At 45.7% G+C, this 15,721-nt stretch overlaps 1 protein-coding gene across 5 annotated transcripts in view; it reads left to right on the top strand.

The window, feature by feature from the left end:
• SORT1 (sortilin 1) overlaps positions 1 to 11,939 on the top strand; it is an 81,972-nt gene extending 70,033 nt beyond the window's left edge. For 4 of the 5 annotated variants that reach the window (XM_017499246.2, XM_017499245.2, XM_037728121.1 and 1 more), the window contains exons 15-20: positions 795 to 984; positions 6,423 to 6,539; positions 7,435 to 7,543; positions 9,962 to 10,068; positions 10,350 to 10,473; positions 10,671 to 11,939. In XM_017499246.2, the coding sequence (XP_017354735.2) occupies positions 795 to 984; positions 6,423 to 6,539; positions 7,435 to 7,543; positions 9,962 to 10,068; positions 10,350 to 10,473; positions 10,671 to 10,685 (662 nt within the window). In that variant the 3' untranslated portion in view covers positions 10,686 to 11,939. The remainder of the gene's footprint in view (positions 1 to 794; positions 985 to 6,422; positions 6,540 to 7,434; positions 7,544 to 9,961; positions 10,069 to 10,349; positions 10,474 to 10,670) is intronic. The other variant, XM_017499247.2, reaches the window with a different exon arrangement.
• Positions 11,940 to 15,721: the final 3,782 nt, after the last annotated feature.

Below are 15,721 nucleotides of genomic sequence, written 5' to 3'. Positions count from 1 at the left end.
CATCTAAATCCATTCAGTAGGCTATACAGAAGCTGGCTTAGGAGTTCTCCCCTCAGCAGGCAGTTCTCCAGTTACCCCTAAAGTTTAATGTCATTAAAAGATTTGTTAAGCACCTGCTCTTTATCAGGCTCTATGCTGGTCTTCATATCCCGAAGGATAAAAACCTAATCCACTGTCTTTAGGTCACAGGATTTGCGTCGTTTTTCCAGTAGATGATACGACATACTAAGCCAGAAACCATGTTTATCAACAATCTGCATTTGAGAACCGGTCAACTAGAGCTAGAAGTCTAGGAAGAGGATGTTTTCCCTTCTGCTTTAAGCCAATGAACACATGGTGAATTTGAACCTGTGCTCTTGGCTAATTAGTATCTTGTCCTAAACAAAGAGCTCTCTGGCCCTGAGTGGAGAATATCTGGTTGCTTACCTATGACAGCTCCTGCTGACCGAGAACGTAGGTATGCAAGACACACAGACAGCAGCCTCTTAGTTATCTTAGTTTGGAAGGAACTTCGGAGATTTTCTATCCATCTTCCCACTTTAAAACAAATAGAGTTTTTCCTAGTCCTCAGATGGATGTTGAGATGGAAAGAATACTCTTTTGGCAGGAGGAAATGCAATTGCTAGTAGGCTCTAGACTAATGTAACTTTTTGTTTGCAATTCCAAAATGAAGCAATAGGTTGAGTCAGACATTCCCACTTTCCCTCTCCTTGTTCTTCCTATAGCCTGGCAGCTGCCTCCCGTGGGTGGGTTCTGTGCTGTGCACTTTCCTGAACAGTCTCTCTCTCCTTTAGGTGAAGAGAAGGACTATACCATATGGCTGGCACACTCCACAGACCCTGAAGATTATGAAGATGGCTGCATTTTGGGCTATAAAGAACAGTTTCTGCGGCTACGCAAGTCATCCGTGTGTCAGAATGGTCGAGACTATGTTGTGACCAAGCAGCCCTCCATCTGCCTCTGTTCCCTGGAGGACTTTCTCTGGTATCAGCATTCTTCAGATTGCTCTGTCTCCCTTTCCCTGTTGGAGGAGGTGAAAGACAGTTTCCTTATACGGCTAACAAATATTGAAATCCAGCCGGGTGCAGTGGCTCACATCTGTAATCCCAGCACTTTGGGAGGCCAAGGTGGATGGATCACTTGAGGCTAAGAGTTCAAGACCCCAGCCTGGCCAACATGGTGAAACTCTGTCTCTACAAAAAAAAAAATTAACCAGGCATGGGGACGCATGCCTATAATCCTAGCTGCTCAGGTGGCCAAGACACAAAAATCACTTGAACCTGGGAGGCAAACGTTGCAGTAAGCCAAGATTGTGTTACTGCACTCTAGCTTGGGCAACAGAGTAAGACTCTTTTTGTTTTTTGAGATGGAGTCTCGCTCTGTCACCTAGGCTGGGGTGCAGTGGCGTGATCTCGGCTCACTGCTACTTCCACCTCCCAGGTTCAAGCAATTCTCCTGCCTCAGCCTCCTAAGTAGCTGGGACTACAGGCACCTGCCACCACACCCGGGTAATTTTTGTATTTTTAGTAGAGACAGGGTTTCACCATATTGGCCAGGCTGGTCTCTAACTTCTGACCTTGTGATCCACTCACCTCAGCTTCCCAAAGTGCTGGGATTACAGGCATGAGCCACCGCACCCAGCCAAGACTGTTGTCTCAAAAAAATTGAAACCCTTTTCCCCATCAGTGTAGAACTGCTGCTTCTTATCAAGGAAACTGAGGCACAGAGAAAGGAAACCAAAATTGTTAATAATTGGACAGATAATATAATCACATTAGACAGTTAATTATTGGGCAGAACCAGCAACAAACCCCAGAAATCCTGAGTTGACAGTGGTGGGAAGGAGAGAAGTGATATAAGAAAGAAGAGAATAATACAAACAAAAATCTGTAGGAAATGAAAAGACAAAAACACCAAAAAAAAAAATGGTAGAGGAGCAAAGAGGAAATTGGACTTGAGAAAACAGCCTGAGACCTGGCATGGTGGCTCATGCCTGTAAACCCAGCACTTTGGGAGCCCTAGGTGGGCGCATCACCTGAGGTCAGGAGTTCGAGACCATCCTGAGCAATATGACGAGACCCCATCTCAAACCAAAAAGAAAAAGAAAACAGCCTGACAGTGTGAGCTCAGCAGGTGGGACACTAGGTTTTGGATCCTCTCCAAGAATAAAGACAGAGAGATGGTGGTTGGTCCTAAGACTAGAGGTGACATCAGTATAGTCATGGTCCCATCAAGGTTTAGAGGCCATCAAAGTGGACTCCCTAGAGTTCAGGATCATCCAGGCTTAAGGATTAGTTGCTTGGCTGGCATAGGGTTACTTGATTATATAAGGGCAAGGAGTCCCTGGATAGCATAAATGAGGTAATTTTCAGGCAAATGAGCGGAACTGCTTCACATCACAGATAAAATCTGTGGAACTTGTTACCTGCGAAAGATACTGACACAAAATAAAAGTAGATCCTAAAGGATTTGGACAAAGAAGGCAGGCAGATAGTAGCCGTGGCCCTGGGCATGATGTTCTCTCAAACCACAGGTGACAATAGAATACAGGTCGAACCAAAATGCAGATCTGACACAGTGTGATTCCTCCTGCATGGCTCACACCTGTGTTTGCCATGCTTAAGGGTCCTCCCTTCTCTGTTTCCGTAAGGATCACCTTTGGTGTTCCAGTAGGGCTAGAGGTCATCAATGAACCTGTAATACTCTAAAGGATTCTCTCCCATCCTCGACTCCATGTATGCCAGGCTCTTCACCTGTGCTTCTCCTCTTGTCCAACTATGCCATGGTTCTTCAGAGCTCCAGGCCTTTGCACATGATGCCTCCTCTGCCTGGAAAGTCTCTCCACAGTCCCTGCTTTACCCCCAAGTCTGGCGACTTCCCACTTAGCCTTTCGTACTTAGCTTAGGTATCACCACTAGATGGGCTTTCCCTCATCTAGACCCTCAGAGTTCTATTACAGCACTTACTATGTTTTAATTACTTTTTTTTTTTTTTGAGATGGAGTTTCACTCTTGTTGCCCAGGCTGAATTTCAGCTCACTGCAATCTCTGCCTTCTGAGTTCCAGTGATTCTCCTGCCTCAGCCTCCTGAGTAGCTGGGATTACAGACATGCACCACCACACCCGGCTAACTTTGTATTTTTAGTAGTGATAGGGTTTCTCCATGTTCGTCATGCTGGTCTCGAACTCCCGACCTCAGGTGATCCACCCACCTCTACCTTTTAAAGTGCTGGAATTACAGGCGTGAGCCACTGCTCCCAGCCCTTTAATTACTATTTATAGGTTTGCTTCCACCATTAAGCCTCACATTTCTTGGGAGCATATTATATTTGATAATAATGTAGTAAGCATGATAGCAACTAACATTTATTGAGCACTAACTCTGTGCGAGGCACTATCCTAGGCAATTTACATTTAACCTCACAACAGAGAGGACGTGACTGACTTGCTCATGGGAATTGGAAGAGCTGGGATGTGAAGGTGGCATCTCACCTCCAAAGCCCACATGTTTGGAAATTGGGTCCTTTATTAGTGAGAAGGGTACTCACAAAATCCAGAATTTTTGGATTGAGTACCTAAAACTCTCAACTGAATTTCCTCCTGTTATAGGAGGGGTGATATCTTCAGCATCTTTTGTTCTCTATACCCACTCTCCTAAATACTTAACAGGAAAACCTTGAAATACAAGCGGCATCTATATATTCCCCAAATACTCATTTAATACCAGCTGTGCACAGGCAATGAAAAAAGTGATAATGGAAAATTTGTTGCAAAACAGAAGGTGGCAGATGCCATGGGGATTTAGAAAAGGAAGAGAATATTTCATCTAGAGCTGAAAGGAAGTGGGTCACAGAAGGCCTTGTTGAGGAGGTGGTATGAGCTGAGCATTGGCAAATGGTAGGATTCGAACATGAGCATCTGGGAAGAAGCAGGTCATCAATGCCAGTGGACTGCTGTGAGCAGAGACAACAACAGCATGATCAAGGAAGGGTGTTCTGGAAGATAGGCCATTGGGGAAGTCATAGTAGCCATGATAAAGAAGTAAGGGTCCGAAAGGAGGATGCTCAGGCTAAGTGTTCCACTGCGATAGTGGGAAGGAAGTAGTGTCATGGGCAAATACGGAAGGGATAAGGAGAGTCCGGCACAAAGGAGAAACGTCTTGTTTCTTTGAGGTTTTGTTAGCATATTTAGGTGGTGATACCCGGCATGTATTTGAAATATAGGATTCGAACTTGAGAGAGGTAAAACCTGGAAGTTTTAGTTGTAACCCCAAAATAGTTGTGATCACTAAGGGAGAACTGACAGAGAAAAAGCAAGAGAATGCATTCTACCTCCCCCCCACCCCTTGGCAAAAGACTACATTTATGGGTTAGGAAAAAAGAAGAGCATACGGTGGCCAGAGACACAGATGAGTGCAGCTTTGCCATTGCCAAGGTGGGCAGGGCACAACGGTGTGTCAGATGCTGCAGAATGGGTGGTCGGGGGAATGTGACCAGAGGCAACTCCACTGAATTTGATGATTATTGAGCCTTGGGGACACTGCAAACACTCATTTTCTTTTTTCTTTTCTTTTTTTTTTTTTTTGAGATGAAGTCTCTCTGTCACCCAGGCTGGAGTGCAGTGGTGTGATCTTAGCTCACCACAACCTCTGCCTCCCATGTCCAAGCGATTCTCCTGCCTCAGCCTCCCGAGTAGCTGGGATTACAAGCGCACGCCACTGCACCCGGCTAATTGTTTGTATTTTTAGTAGAGACGGGGTTTCACTGTCTTGGCCAGGCTGGTCTTGAACTCCTGACCTCAGGTAATCTGCCTGCCGCAGCCTCCCAAAGTGCTAATATTATAGGCGCGAGCCACTTCGCCCAGCCCAGACACTCACTTTCAAAGTTGTAGAGAGGGTCGAAGCCAAAATGCATGGAAGAAAAAACAAATGCATAAACTACGACAAGTAAAAAAATATTCTTTTGACAAATGTGGGTAGTAAGGGAGAGGTGGGTTAAGGAAGTAATTTCTAAGGTCAAGACATATGCAGGCTAAGGAGAAGCTGCCAGCCGAGTGGGAGAGATTGATTGTTCCGCTCATACTCAGGGAAGCAAGGCCCCAGGGCAGGTTGGAGGAGAGGGACCAAGGATGCTCATGGGGACAGTAGACATTGTTTCTTTGGGGAAAGCAGAAAAAGGAGAGCAATGGAGGGCCCTATGGAGAGATGGAGTAGAATGGGAGGCAAAGACTATACAAGAAGCTAAGAGGAACAGAAGTGGGGAAGACAGAAAAAATTTGCTATGTACCGCAAGAGTAACATCATAATGACCTTTGGAGATAAAGAAAAGAATTTCGGGCTGGGCACAGTGACTCATGCCTGTAATCCCAAAACTGGGAGGCTGAGGCAGGTGGATCCCTTGAGCTCAGGAGTTTGAGATCAGGCTGGGCAATACGGTGAAACCCTGTCTTTACAAAAAATACAAAAATTAGCCAAGCACAGTGGTTCACGCCTGTGATACTAGCACTTTGGGAGTCTGAGGTGGATGGATCACTTGAGCCCAGTAGTTCAACACCAGCCTGAGCAGTATGGCAAGACCTCATCTTTACAAAAAATTAGTTTAGCATGGTGGTGCGTGCCTGTGGTTCCAGCTACCTAGGAGGCTGAAGTGGGAAGATCACTTGAGCCCAGGTGATTGAGACTACAGTGTTCATGCCACTATGCTCCAGCCTGGACAAGAGAGCGAGACCCTGTCTCAAAACAAAAAAAGAGAGAGAAAAGAATTGCCAACTATCCCTGAATTGAAAGCTGCTGCTGATGCCAAGGTTTCTGTGTGGGTCCCCACCCTACTGCAGGCTGCATCAGTCCCTGCCCTGCACCTGAGCTGCCTGCAGTGCACAGCCTTGGGACCCTAGCTAGTCCTACGCCCACCAGGTCAGACCCATAAGCTGCTTTTCCTCAATAAAGCTCTCTCTAGCCAGGCACGGTGGCTCGTGCCTGTAATCCCAGCACTTTGGGAGGCCAAGATGGGCATATCACGAAGTCAGAAGTTTGAGACCAGCCTGACTGACATGGTGAAACCCCGTCTCTACTAAAAGTAAAAAAATTAGTTGGGCATGGTGGCACGTGCCTGTAATCCCAGCTACTCAGGAGGCTGAGGCAAGGTCACTTGAACCCCAGAGGTGGAGGTTGCAGTGAGCCGAGATGGCACCACTGTACTCCAGCCTGGGCGACAGAGTGAGACTCCATCTCAAAAAAAGAAGCCCTCTCCATGTCTGTTTTCCTAAGTGAGCCTCCTTCAGAGGTGTCACAGGCCTTCCTGAGCTACTTTCTAACAACCCAAGACTGGAATGTTAAGCATCCACTGCCCCACATAACCCTTCATTGCCAGCCACTTACTGTCTTCCAGCTGCTTTGAAAGGTACTTTATTTGCTGACTCTTGCAGTGATTTTGGCTACTACCGTCCAGAAAATGACTCCAAGTGTGTGGAGCAGCCGGAACTGAAGGGCCACGACCTGGAGTTTTGTCTGTACGGAAGAGAAGAACACCTAACAACAAATGGGTGAGGTGGCCTTTTCTCCCTTGTCATGACAGATGAGGTGTCCTTGTCCAGAAAGAAAACTTCTTCTTTCCACACTGAGATCCAAGCCCTACTTCAGAGCACTCTTTTTGGAGGGGTTGGGGGGGCAGCAGGATGTGAAGGCCTCCCTCAAGGGAGCTACAAGAGGTAAGCCACAGGTGCTTGGTGTCAGAGGACTCAACCCCACCACCACCAGGAGGCAGAGGGCGAGAGAACAAGCTCGGCCAGATCCTGCACCCCTGCCTTCTGTCCACCACCCCCAGGCAGGGAGGAGAGGCGAGGGGCCCACGGGCAGAATGACAGAAGCGTCCCATCCGCCATGAATGTCCATTGCTCATCTGGCAGTTTAGGCACAGGCAGGAAGAGCTCTGTCTGATAGGACTTTCTTTGGTGATGGAAGTGTTCTGTAATTTGCTGTGTCCAATGTGGTAGTCACTAGCCACACGTGGCTATAGACACTATTGTAACTGAGGAAGTGAAATTTTCATTTTAATCAATTTTAGTTTCAGTAGCCACCATATTGGACATGCTGCTCTAAAGGGGCCTCATTACCTCCCTCCCCTGATAGCTTCTGCCCTCCCATTTTGTACCACTTGTTAACAAGCTTTTTTGGGGTCACATTTGTTTGGCACAGCCTCTTAGGTAGAAAGGACAGACATGTTCCTGGCAGCAGGGGACAGAGATGCTTAGTTTGCTAAAGGCCTGAAACTACACAAAATATCCCCCAAAACATCCCTGTGGACATCCTCCTAGGCCTGAAAGATGACATAAGGATGGGAAGTTTTTTGGCACCTTTTCAAGTCATGTTTCCAAGAAATAGGCAGGGACCCAGGAATACATCCTTATCTTATGTTATCAAATCTTCTCTGCCTGGTAGGTACCGGAAAATTCCAGGGGACAAATGCCAGGGGGGGGTAAATCCAGTTCGAGAAGTAAAAGACTTGAAAAAGAAATGCACAAGCAACTTTTTGAGTCCGGAAAAGCAGGTATGTTAAAGTAGGTCTAGTTTTCAGGTACAAATAGGATTTTGTCTTCTGCCAAGAAAAATCAAAGTTAAAGCATTGGAAGTTTTGTTAATGATACAAAGTGGTCAGGCTTCCCTATACATAGGTGGCTGTTAGCATTAAGGATGGGTCACGTAACCCAGTGATAAGCTCACCCTACTGAAAGCTCTTTTCTTATTGAGGGTGAGGGGATGAAATTCTGTAAAGTTGTAAAATTCTTAAAATCATACAGTTGTGGAAAATTCTGAGGCTGAGAGTCATTTAGAAAAGCCCAAAAAGGTTGTTTGTGGGCCAGGCGCAGTGGCTCACACCTGTAATACCAGCACTTTGGGAGTCTGAGGTGGGCAGATCACTGAGGTCAGGAGTTTGAGACCAGCCTGGCCAACAGAGTAAAACCCTGTCTCTACTAAAAATACAAAAATTAAAATTAAAAAAATTAGTTGGCTGTAGTGGTGCACACCTGTAGTCCCAGTCACTCGGAAGGCTGAAGCAGGAGAATCATGTGAACCCGAGAGGTGGGAGTTGCAGTGAGTCAAGATCCCACTGCTGCACTCCAGCCTGGGCCACAGAGCAAGATTCCATATCCAAAAAAAAACACTGTGAAGGGCCATGACCTGGAGGTGTGCATGTGTGGAAGAGAAGAGCACTGGGCAATAGGTAGGGTGATCTTTGACCAAGTCGTGTTAAGTATCTTCAAAGTGAAAAATTGAGCTATGGTGATGGGCTGGTTTTGATTTAGAAGAAGTTACCTGTCAGGCGCAATGGCTCACACCTCTATAGTTCCAGCACTTTGGGAGGCTGAGGTGGGCAGATCAGTTGAGGCCAGTAGTTTGAGACCAGCCTGGGCAACATGGAGAAACCCCATCTTTAAAAAAAAAAAGTAGCTGGATGTGGTGGTGTGTACCTGTAGTCCTAGCTACTCAGGAGGCTGAGGCAAGAGAGTCACCTGAGCCTGGGAGGTCAAGGCTGCAGTGGGTCGTGATCTTACCACTGCACTCCAGCCTGGGTGACAGACCAAGATCCTGTGTCAATTTAAAAAAAAAAAAAAAAAGTTGGCCGGGTGCGGTGGCTCAAGCCTGTAATCCCAGCACTTTGGGAGGCCGAGGCGGGTGGATCACGAGGTCAAGAGATCGAGACCATCCTGGTCAGCATGGTGAAACCCCGTCTCTATTAAAAATGCAAAACAGGGCCGGGCGCGGTGGCTCAAGCCTGTAATCCCAGCACTTTGGGAGGCCGAGGCGGGTGGATCACGAGGTCAAGAGATCGAGACCATCCTGGTCAACATGGTGAAACCCCGTCTCTACTAAAAAAAATACAAAAAATTAGCTGGGCATCATGGCACGTGCCTGTAATCCCAGCTACTAAGGAGGCTGAGGCAGGAGAATTGCCTGAACCCGGGAGGCGGAGGTTGCGGTGAGCCGAGATCGTGCCATTGCACTCCAGCCTGGGTAACAAGAGCGAAACTCCGTCTCAAAAAAAAAAAAAAAAGTTATGAGACTGCATCCAAATCCAACTACCTGTGGATTTGGAGATGCGTAAAGAAGAAACCTCTTGATAAAGAAGCACTAGGCCCGTTTCCTAATCCATAATAGGAGAGGTCAAGCTAGACAACCTGCAGCCCCTCCACTCTGCCATCCTAAGGGATGAGGACTGACAAGGGGTGGGATTAAGGAGATGGTGGGAGAGGAGTGTGTGAGTGTGTGTATTTGTAAGGGGGCGAGTTCCTCCTTCTGTGCACCCCTGTCTTGGGCTCCTGGTGGCTGTCAGAGTGTTTGTGTGTGGGATTGCACAGGATTCCCACCCACAGGGACCCAGCTTGTTCCAGAATCCAGCTCCACCTCCAATGGGATACACTGAAAACATATATTCCAGCAGGTAGGTCACATGCAAACAATGATATGACAAGGCTTATTTGTAATAACATATCAAAAATGAAGTAAAAAAATAAATCTTGGTGTCATATAATGGCCTGCCTGGTATAGCATTGACACAGCTTCTTCGCAGATAATGGCCCTGTTCTAGAGTCATTCAGCCCACTGTTATAGTAGTCTCCGTTTCCTGCTCCACCCTTAAGCCCCAAGACTTGTGAACAGTGGTAGTGCAGAGGAGTCATACCTGATCTAGGCAGTTGCCAAGGCTTCCAGTGTAACTTTGACATTTAAGCCACCAAATTTGAAGGTTCAAGGCAGGTGGAATTCAGAAGACTCTATTCCAGCTATGCCAGCTTCTTCTGGTAACACTGAGATGGTTCATCTTGGGGGGTTGGAAAAGAGCCATCATTAAGTGCATCAGGACTGCAGATCATTCATAAAGAGATGAGGGGAATGAGTGGCTGCTTTGACCTCAGTCCTAGGATATACATGCCTAAAAGCTTTTGTGTTTGTGTTTTAATTTCTCAAGAATTCCAAGTCAAATTCTGTTCCAATTATCCTGGCCATCGTGGGATTGATGCTGGTCACAGTTGTAGCAGGAGTGCTCATTGTGAAGAAATATGTCTGTGGGGGAAGGTAAGGAACACAAATCAATCCAAGGTACTGAGTTCAAGCCAGAAAGCCAGTCTAGAGCATATGGCTGAGTCTGCTCTTGGCAAAAACTAGGTACTTGCAAATACTGTTTCTGAAAAATCAGGCCCAAATCTTCTCGTGTCTTACATTTTCATATGTCAACCATGGACTGTGCTTTCTGTGTCTGTGATGCATTCCTGAGTGTATAAAACGGAGAAAGTCCAGAGTCCTGTAAGAAACACCCCTGTGGGGCACATGAGTGTAAAGGAGGTTTCTGTTCACAGGTTCCTGGTGCACCGATACTCCGTGCTGCAGCAGCATGCAGAGGCCAATGGCGTGGACGGTGTGGATGCTTTGGACACAGCCCCCCACACTAATAAAAGTGGTTATCATGATGACTCAGATGAGGTGAGGCTATTTCTTCTTGAATGGTAGTCCCCCGTCCCGACACCTGAAAAAAAAACCTGTCTTCTATTCATGATCAAGATATGCCAGGGCGAAGGCAATTTAATAACCCTAAGATTTGGCAAGCCCAGAAACTAGGTGATTGCTTTTGAAGTAAGAGTGTTGTGGTCTGTTGGTAATATGGTGCATGTCTTTTTCAGGACCTCTTGGAATAGCTCTTCAGAGGAGCTGGACCCAGCATGGATGGTGGAACCACAGTACCTCTTACACTCCCTGTGGCTCCAACTTCGGGGAAATAAATTTCCCATTGCGAGGGACCCAGCTCTGTTTCTGCTGCTTCCATCAAAGCCAAAAGGACCTACATTAAAGAAATGCAGGGTGGGGGTGGGGAACCCTGAGCACTTTTTTATAATTGGCTCTGAGAATAGGGGAGACATTTTAAATTCTTTAACTTCTTCTTTCCTGTCCTGTGTCTTTGCAAAGTGTGGGCTTTTGTATTGTTTTTTAAGGGAAATGAGATGGAATTTGAAGGGACCTTTTCGCTTACCCCACTTCTGTGTGTTCTGCATGGCGCCTGCCCCAGGGCATCTGCCAACTCCAGCATCAGCTCTCACAGTGTACTTGGTACCATCCCTAGGCTCTGCTGGTGACACGAAGCAGCTATATAGATGAAAACAGAGGCTGCAGAGGCTGGCACAGCCTGGCCGGCTTTTCTCCATCTGGGACAGCCCTACTCCAAGAACACTGCACACCAGCTCCTCACACAGCTCCCACTTCCTTTTTTATTTTCCAGAGACCACAGACCACAGGGATTTTTCTTTTCCCCTTTTAAATTAGGCAATACTCTTGTTAATTGCCCTTTGGCAACTAACTTAACCATGTGAATCCCACATAGTAAATCAGGAAAACTTACAGGGCAATATTTTTAGCTTGGGGCCGGAAGAAGGGAACAGCAGAGAATTGACTAGATTTAGCACCTATTAAAAGAGAAACTCTCGTTTCTTCTGAGATCTTTCAAGCTGTGCTTTGTGTGTGTGCCAGTGGACTTACCCAAGGACAGGGTACAGACTGGGCTGAAAGTCTGCCCAGGCTGAATGATCTCTTCCCTAGAGTTGATTGTCAGGTGCACAGTGTGGCCCCCTGAAGATGGAACCTCACAGTCTTCCATGTTCCCTTTTCACCTGTCGTGTGGCTCATTGCTGAATCATGACAGTGGCTGCATATCTGCTGCTTCTTAGATTGCTGTTATACACAGAACCAGGACTAGAGATGTGTTCAGATTTATAGACTTAAAAAATTAGAATTTTATTACCAGGCTCTCCTCCTCACCCCTTTTTTCTGGCTTTACCAAGTAATTTGTTGGGATGAAAATTTTGGAGGAACCAGTTGAAAACACACTTCCAGTCTAGATGATGCTTTGTGCGATACATTGAGTTCTTATTTTGGATTGAAAGAAGTTGTCCATTTGATATTTTTCTAAAACAAATTATAGAATGTGGTTGGGTGAATTCTGGAGTGGTCATATACTAATGGAAAGTTGCAATAATTTGTTTTAATACAGCTTGAATATTTGCTATATAGGAATATAGTATGGAAAGTTTTTGGTCGTAATGTAGCTACTGTGCGGGTCCTAGTTTCTCCCAGTGATTATGATTGGGACATTCTTTGGTAGATACCATTTGCTGCTAGTTTATTTTGTAGCTAGAAAGTCGGTTTTTTTAAAAAAGTACCAAATTAACTTTTGTCAGAATGTGAGCAGATGGCTAAGTTCTCTCCTCCCCAGAATGGATTAACAGCTGTGTGGAAAGTAGGGGAGGGAGTGGATGGAGAATTTTAGAGACGCTGAAACCGCAGTAGAATTAAGTGAGTCAGGGAGCTTCACTTAGAAAACAAAGTTAAAGCAGATTTTGTGAAGATAATTAATACAGTTAGGGCTGGAGTACACTGGTCGTTTTGCTCATTCATTTTGCATGGTTTTAAATTAGAAATAATTCCAAAGATACATCAGCTCACAAATGACAAAGCATCAGCCTCTGTCCCACCCTCCCTCCTGCATAAAGTAAATTTGGTGTCCAGAAAAGAACTATTTACACCACTCACCTTTCTCCCAGCATGTACTCACTGTGAGTAGATGTAGGAAACTTAATATTCTTCTCTAACCATATAAAATGTGGGCTCTTTGCTTATAATGATATCTGGGATTTCTGTGGAACTTGGCAAATTTTCGGAGCACCTTCACTCACATAATGTCATTTGAACCTCACAGTGTTCTTGGGATGGAGTCAGTTGTTCAGGGTCACCGTGTGTGTGTGATAAGCAGTGCTGGCTGGCTATCTTCAGAACTCTTGGAAATCTACGCGTGCGAGTGCTGATCTCTGAGCAGGGCTGCCTTCTTGTAGATGACTTGCTGTTCTTTAGGAAAGGATCAGTGGCATTTCTTTCCGAGCAGTATTTAGCATCTTTTTGCCACCTTGGTGAACAGAAGATTCCATTTTCCTGTCTTTCATGGCTGAAACAAAAGTAATGGGAATTTTGAATATGTTTTTAGAAACCACCCCTCCCCTCTTTAAGAGTCACTGCTCAAGAGTGCGGGAGTGGACTCTCCACTGATGGGTCTCCCTCCCCATCCTGGTTTCCACTCCAGACTGGCTAGCTCCATTGGTTTGAAGACAGATAGCCAGCCTGGCACATTCTCATTATTGACTAGTTAGCTTTCTTTATCAACCTGCTCACTCACAAATGTATGCCCTCAGCCAGAGAGTAAGAAGCCCAAATCCGTTACAGCTTCTAAAAATATAGATTTCTAATTTGTCCTACTCATGTTAGGAGCATTATCTTTGAAGGTAAAACATAGTATATCATTGTGTAAACCCCCAGGCTTGATGTAGCAGAAGAGATCGTTTCTGGAGTCTTCAGCAACGGAATTTAGCATTATAAGAGAGATTAGACAGTGTCTCACACCTGTAATCCCAGCACTTTGGGAGGCCAAGGCAGGTGGATCACCTGAGGTCAGGAGTTCAAGACCAGCCTGGCCAACACAGTGAAACCCCATCTCTACTAAAAATACAAAACTTAGCTGGGTGTGTTAGTGGGCACCTGTAATCCCAGCTACTCAGGAGGCTGAAGCAGGAGAATCACTTGAACCAGGAAGGTAGATGTTGCAGTGAGCCGAGATCGCGCCACTGCACTCCACCTTGGGCAACAGAGTGAAACTGTCTCTGGGAAAAAACAACAAAACAAAACAAAACAAGAGATTGGACATACCAATCCAAAGTGGCCTGAGTTCTTAAATCCAGGTGAGGAATTCACTCTTCTTTTTGCTCTGGACATAAGGGGGCATTGGGCTTTAGTAAGACCAGAGACCAGGCTGATCTCTTCTGTAGGCTGTTAATTCAGTGGGAACCTATTTCGAAGAATAAAAGCCTTCAGAGAGTTGTGGCAGTTCTGGGGTAGGCTCAGAAGAGTGCATAGATCAGGTGTAACTGGAACTTAGAATTTACGTCTGCCTTTGAATGGACTTCTCACTTTCTCTCATGCCCAAGCTGACCTTTCATCCCTGAGAGGCTGGTAATGTGCTGGCTGCCTCCGGCTCCTGCATCAAGTCTGTAAACCAGAGCTAGTTCTCTCGTGGCCTTTGTCACAATACCAGGAAACGGAGTGGAGCCCAGGGCCATCCACACCCACCCCATGGTAACAGAGCTTGCCTGGTGTTTAGTCATTACGTAGTTTCTGGGCCAACCATCCAGGTAGAGGTTCCCTGTTTCCTTTTAGCAGCGCTCTCAAGAGCCTCACACCTGTCCACAATGACCTAGAGTGCATCCTGCTCACTGTCAGTGTAGCCCCTCGCCCCCGTATTCATCCAGGATACTTGGAACTGCTAAAACAGGAAGGGATTGGTCTTTCAACTTTGTTGCCATCTTCCCTGAAGCAGGAAAATGAACATGGACTTAAACGTCCTTTGAACAAAACCAAAGTTTTAAGATTTGCTGTGTGATGAAGTGACAGGGAGGGCCAGAGTCAGCAGGTGCCAGACTTTTGTTCCATCTGCCACAGGTTTGTCCAACTCGGGTAGCAGCTCTAGGAGCACCATCCTGCCCTAGCAGAGCCCAGGCCTTGCCCTCATGAAGCATCATTGAAATAGCAGGAGCATGTCAATTTCTGGGTTATGTTGCATTATAATAACAATAAGAGTCAGAACATTAATTCGAAACAACCTGCAGTATGCATTTCTTCACACCAGTACATTCTTAAGTGTACTTGTTTATAAGGAATAACATAAACTAATCTGTACCTTTATATATATATATGTGTGTACATATATACATGTATAAACTGTATAGTGTACATGGTAATGATTTATTGCTATGCCCCAGATCCTTAATGTAGTTCTCATCCTCCGCATGCCCTCAGCCACAAGCGGGTGACTGACTGTTCCTTGATGATTTGGCCCACCTCCTGTGTTTGGACCTCTAGGGAGGAGGGTTTTAGTCATACTCTCCTTATCCTCGTGCACAGAAATGCTCAGGGTCCCCATGTGCCTGTTGTTCAGCCCTCTCCCCTCTCTCGTTCCCTTTCTGAGCATGTGGTCCTTCCCCAAGCTGTGGGACAGCTGCCTTCCTACGAGTGTGTAAAGCAGTATTAAGATCATTACTGCATGTGCCCTAAAAACCCAAGTTTCTATTCCTTTGGGACAGAAAATTGCATGTGAGGTGGGATAATCGAGTTTCAGTGACCCACATCAGTTACATATTAAAACCAGACCCCATAATTCCACAAAATGGAAATAAAACTCAAATTTCTTTAGCATTGTGTAAATAAATCCAAATGTGCTTAACTTTGTACTGGTAATTTTCTGTATATTTGCAATATTTGGGTTAAAAATAAAACAGACTGGACTTTGTTATCTGACCTACTGAAATGACTAAGCTACAGTTTGTTAATATGATACTTTTTCCAGTTTTCCAGCTTCAGAATCAGACTCCAGCAAGCAGAGAATAGGCCAGTTAAAGAGCCAGGACTGTACATTTATAGCATGAAATGTATTGGATCATCTATGAGGAGAATAGTTCACATTTTTGTGAGCTGTTTCCCCCATAAATTACCTAATTTTATCATTCTTCATTTTCTTGCTCTTTGTACTCATACACATCTTCCTCCTCTGCGTGTGTGTACGACTAGCTTTCTTGTTCTTCCTCCTAGGAAGTCTAGATACCCATACCACATACCTTCACAGGTTTCAGTTGCTATACTG

Source organism: Cebus imitator, unplaced genomic scaffold (assembly GCF_001604975.1).
Source record: "Cebus imitator isolate Cc_AM_T3 unplaced genomic scaffold, Cebus_imitator-1.0 Scaffold256, whole genome shotgun sequence".
NCBI classification, from domain to species: Eukaryota; Metazoa; Chordata; class Mammalia; order Primates; family Cebidae; genus Cebus; species Cebus imitator.
Note: the sequence above shows the minus strand (reverse complement) of the source record. Positions and strands in the feature narration are given on the sequence as shown.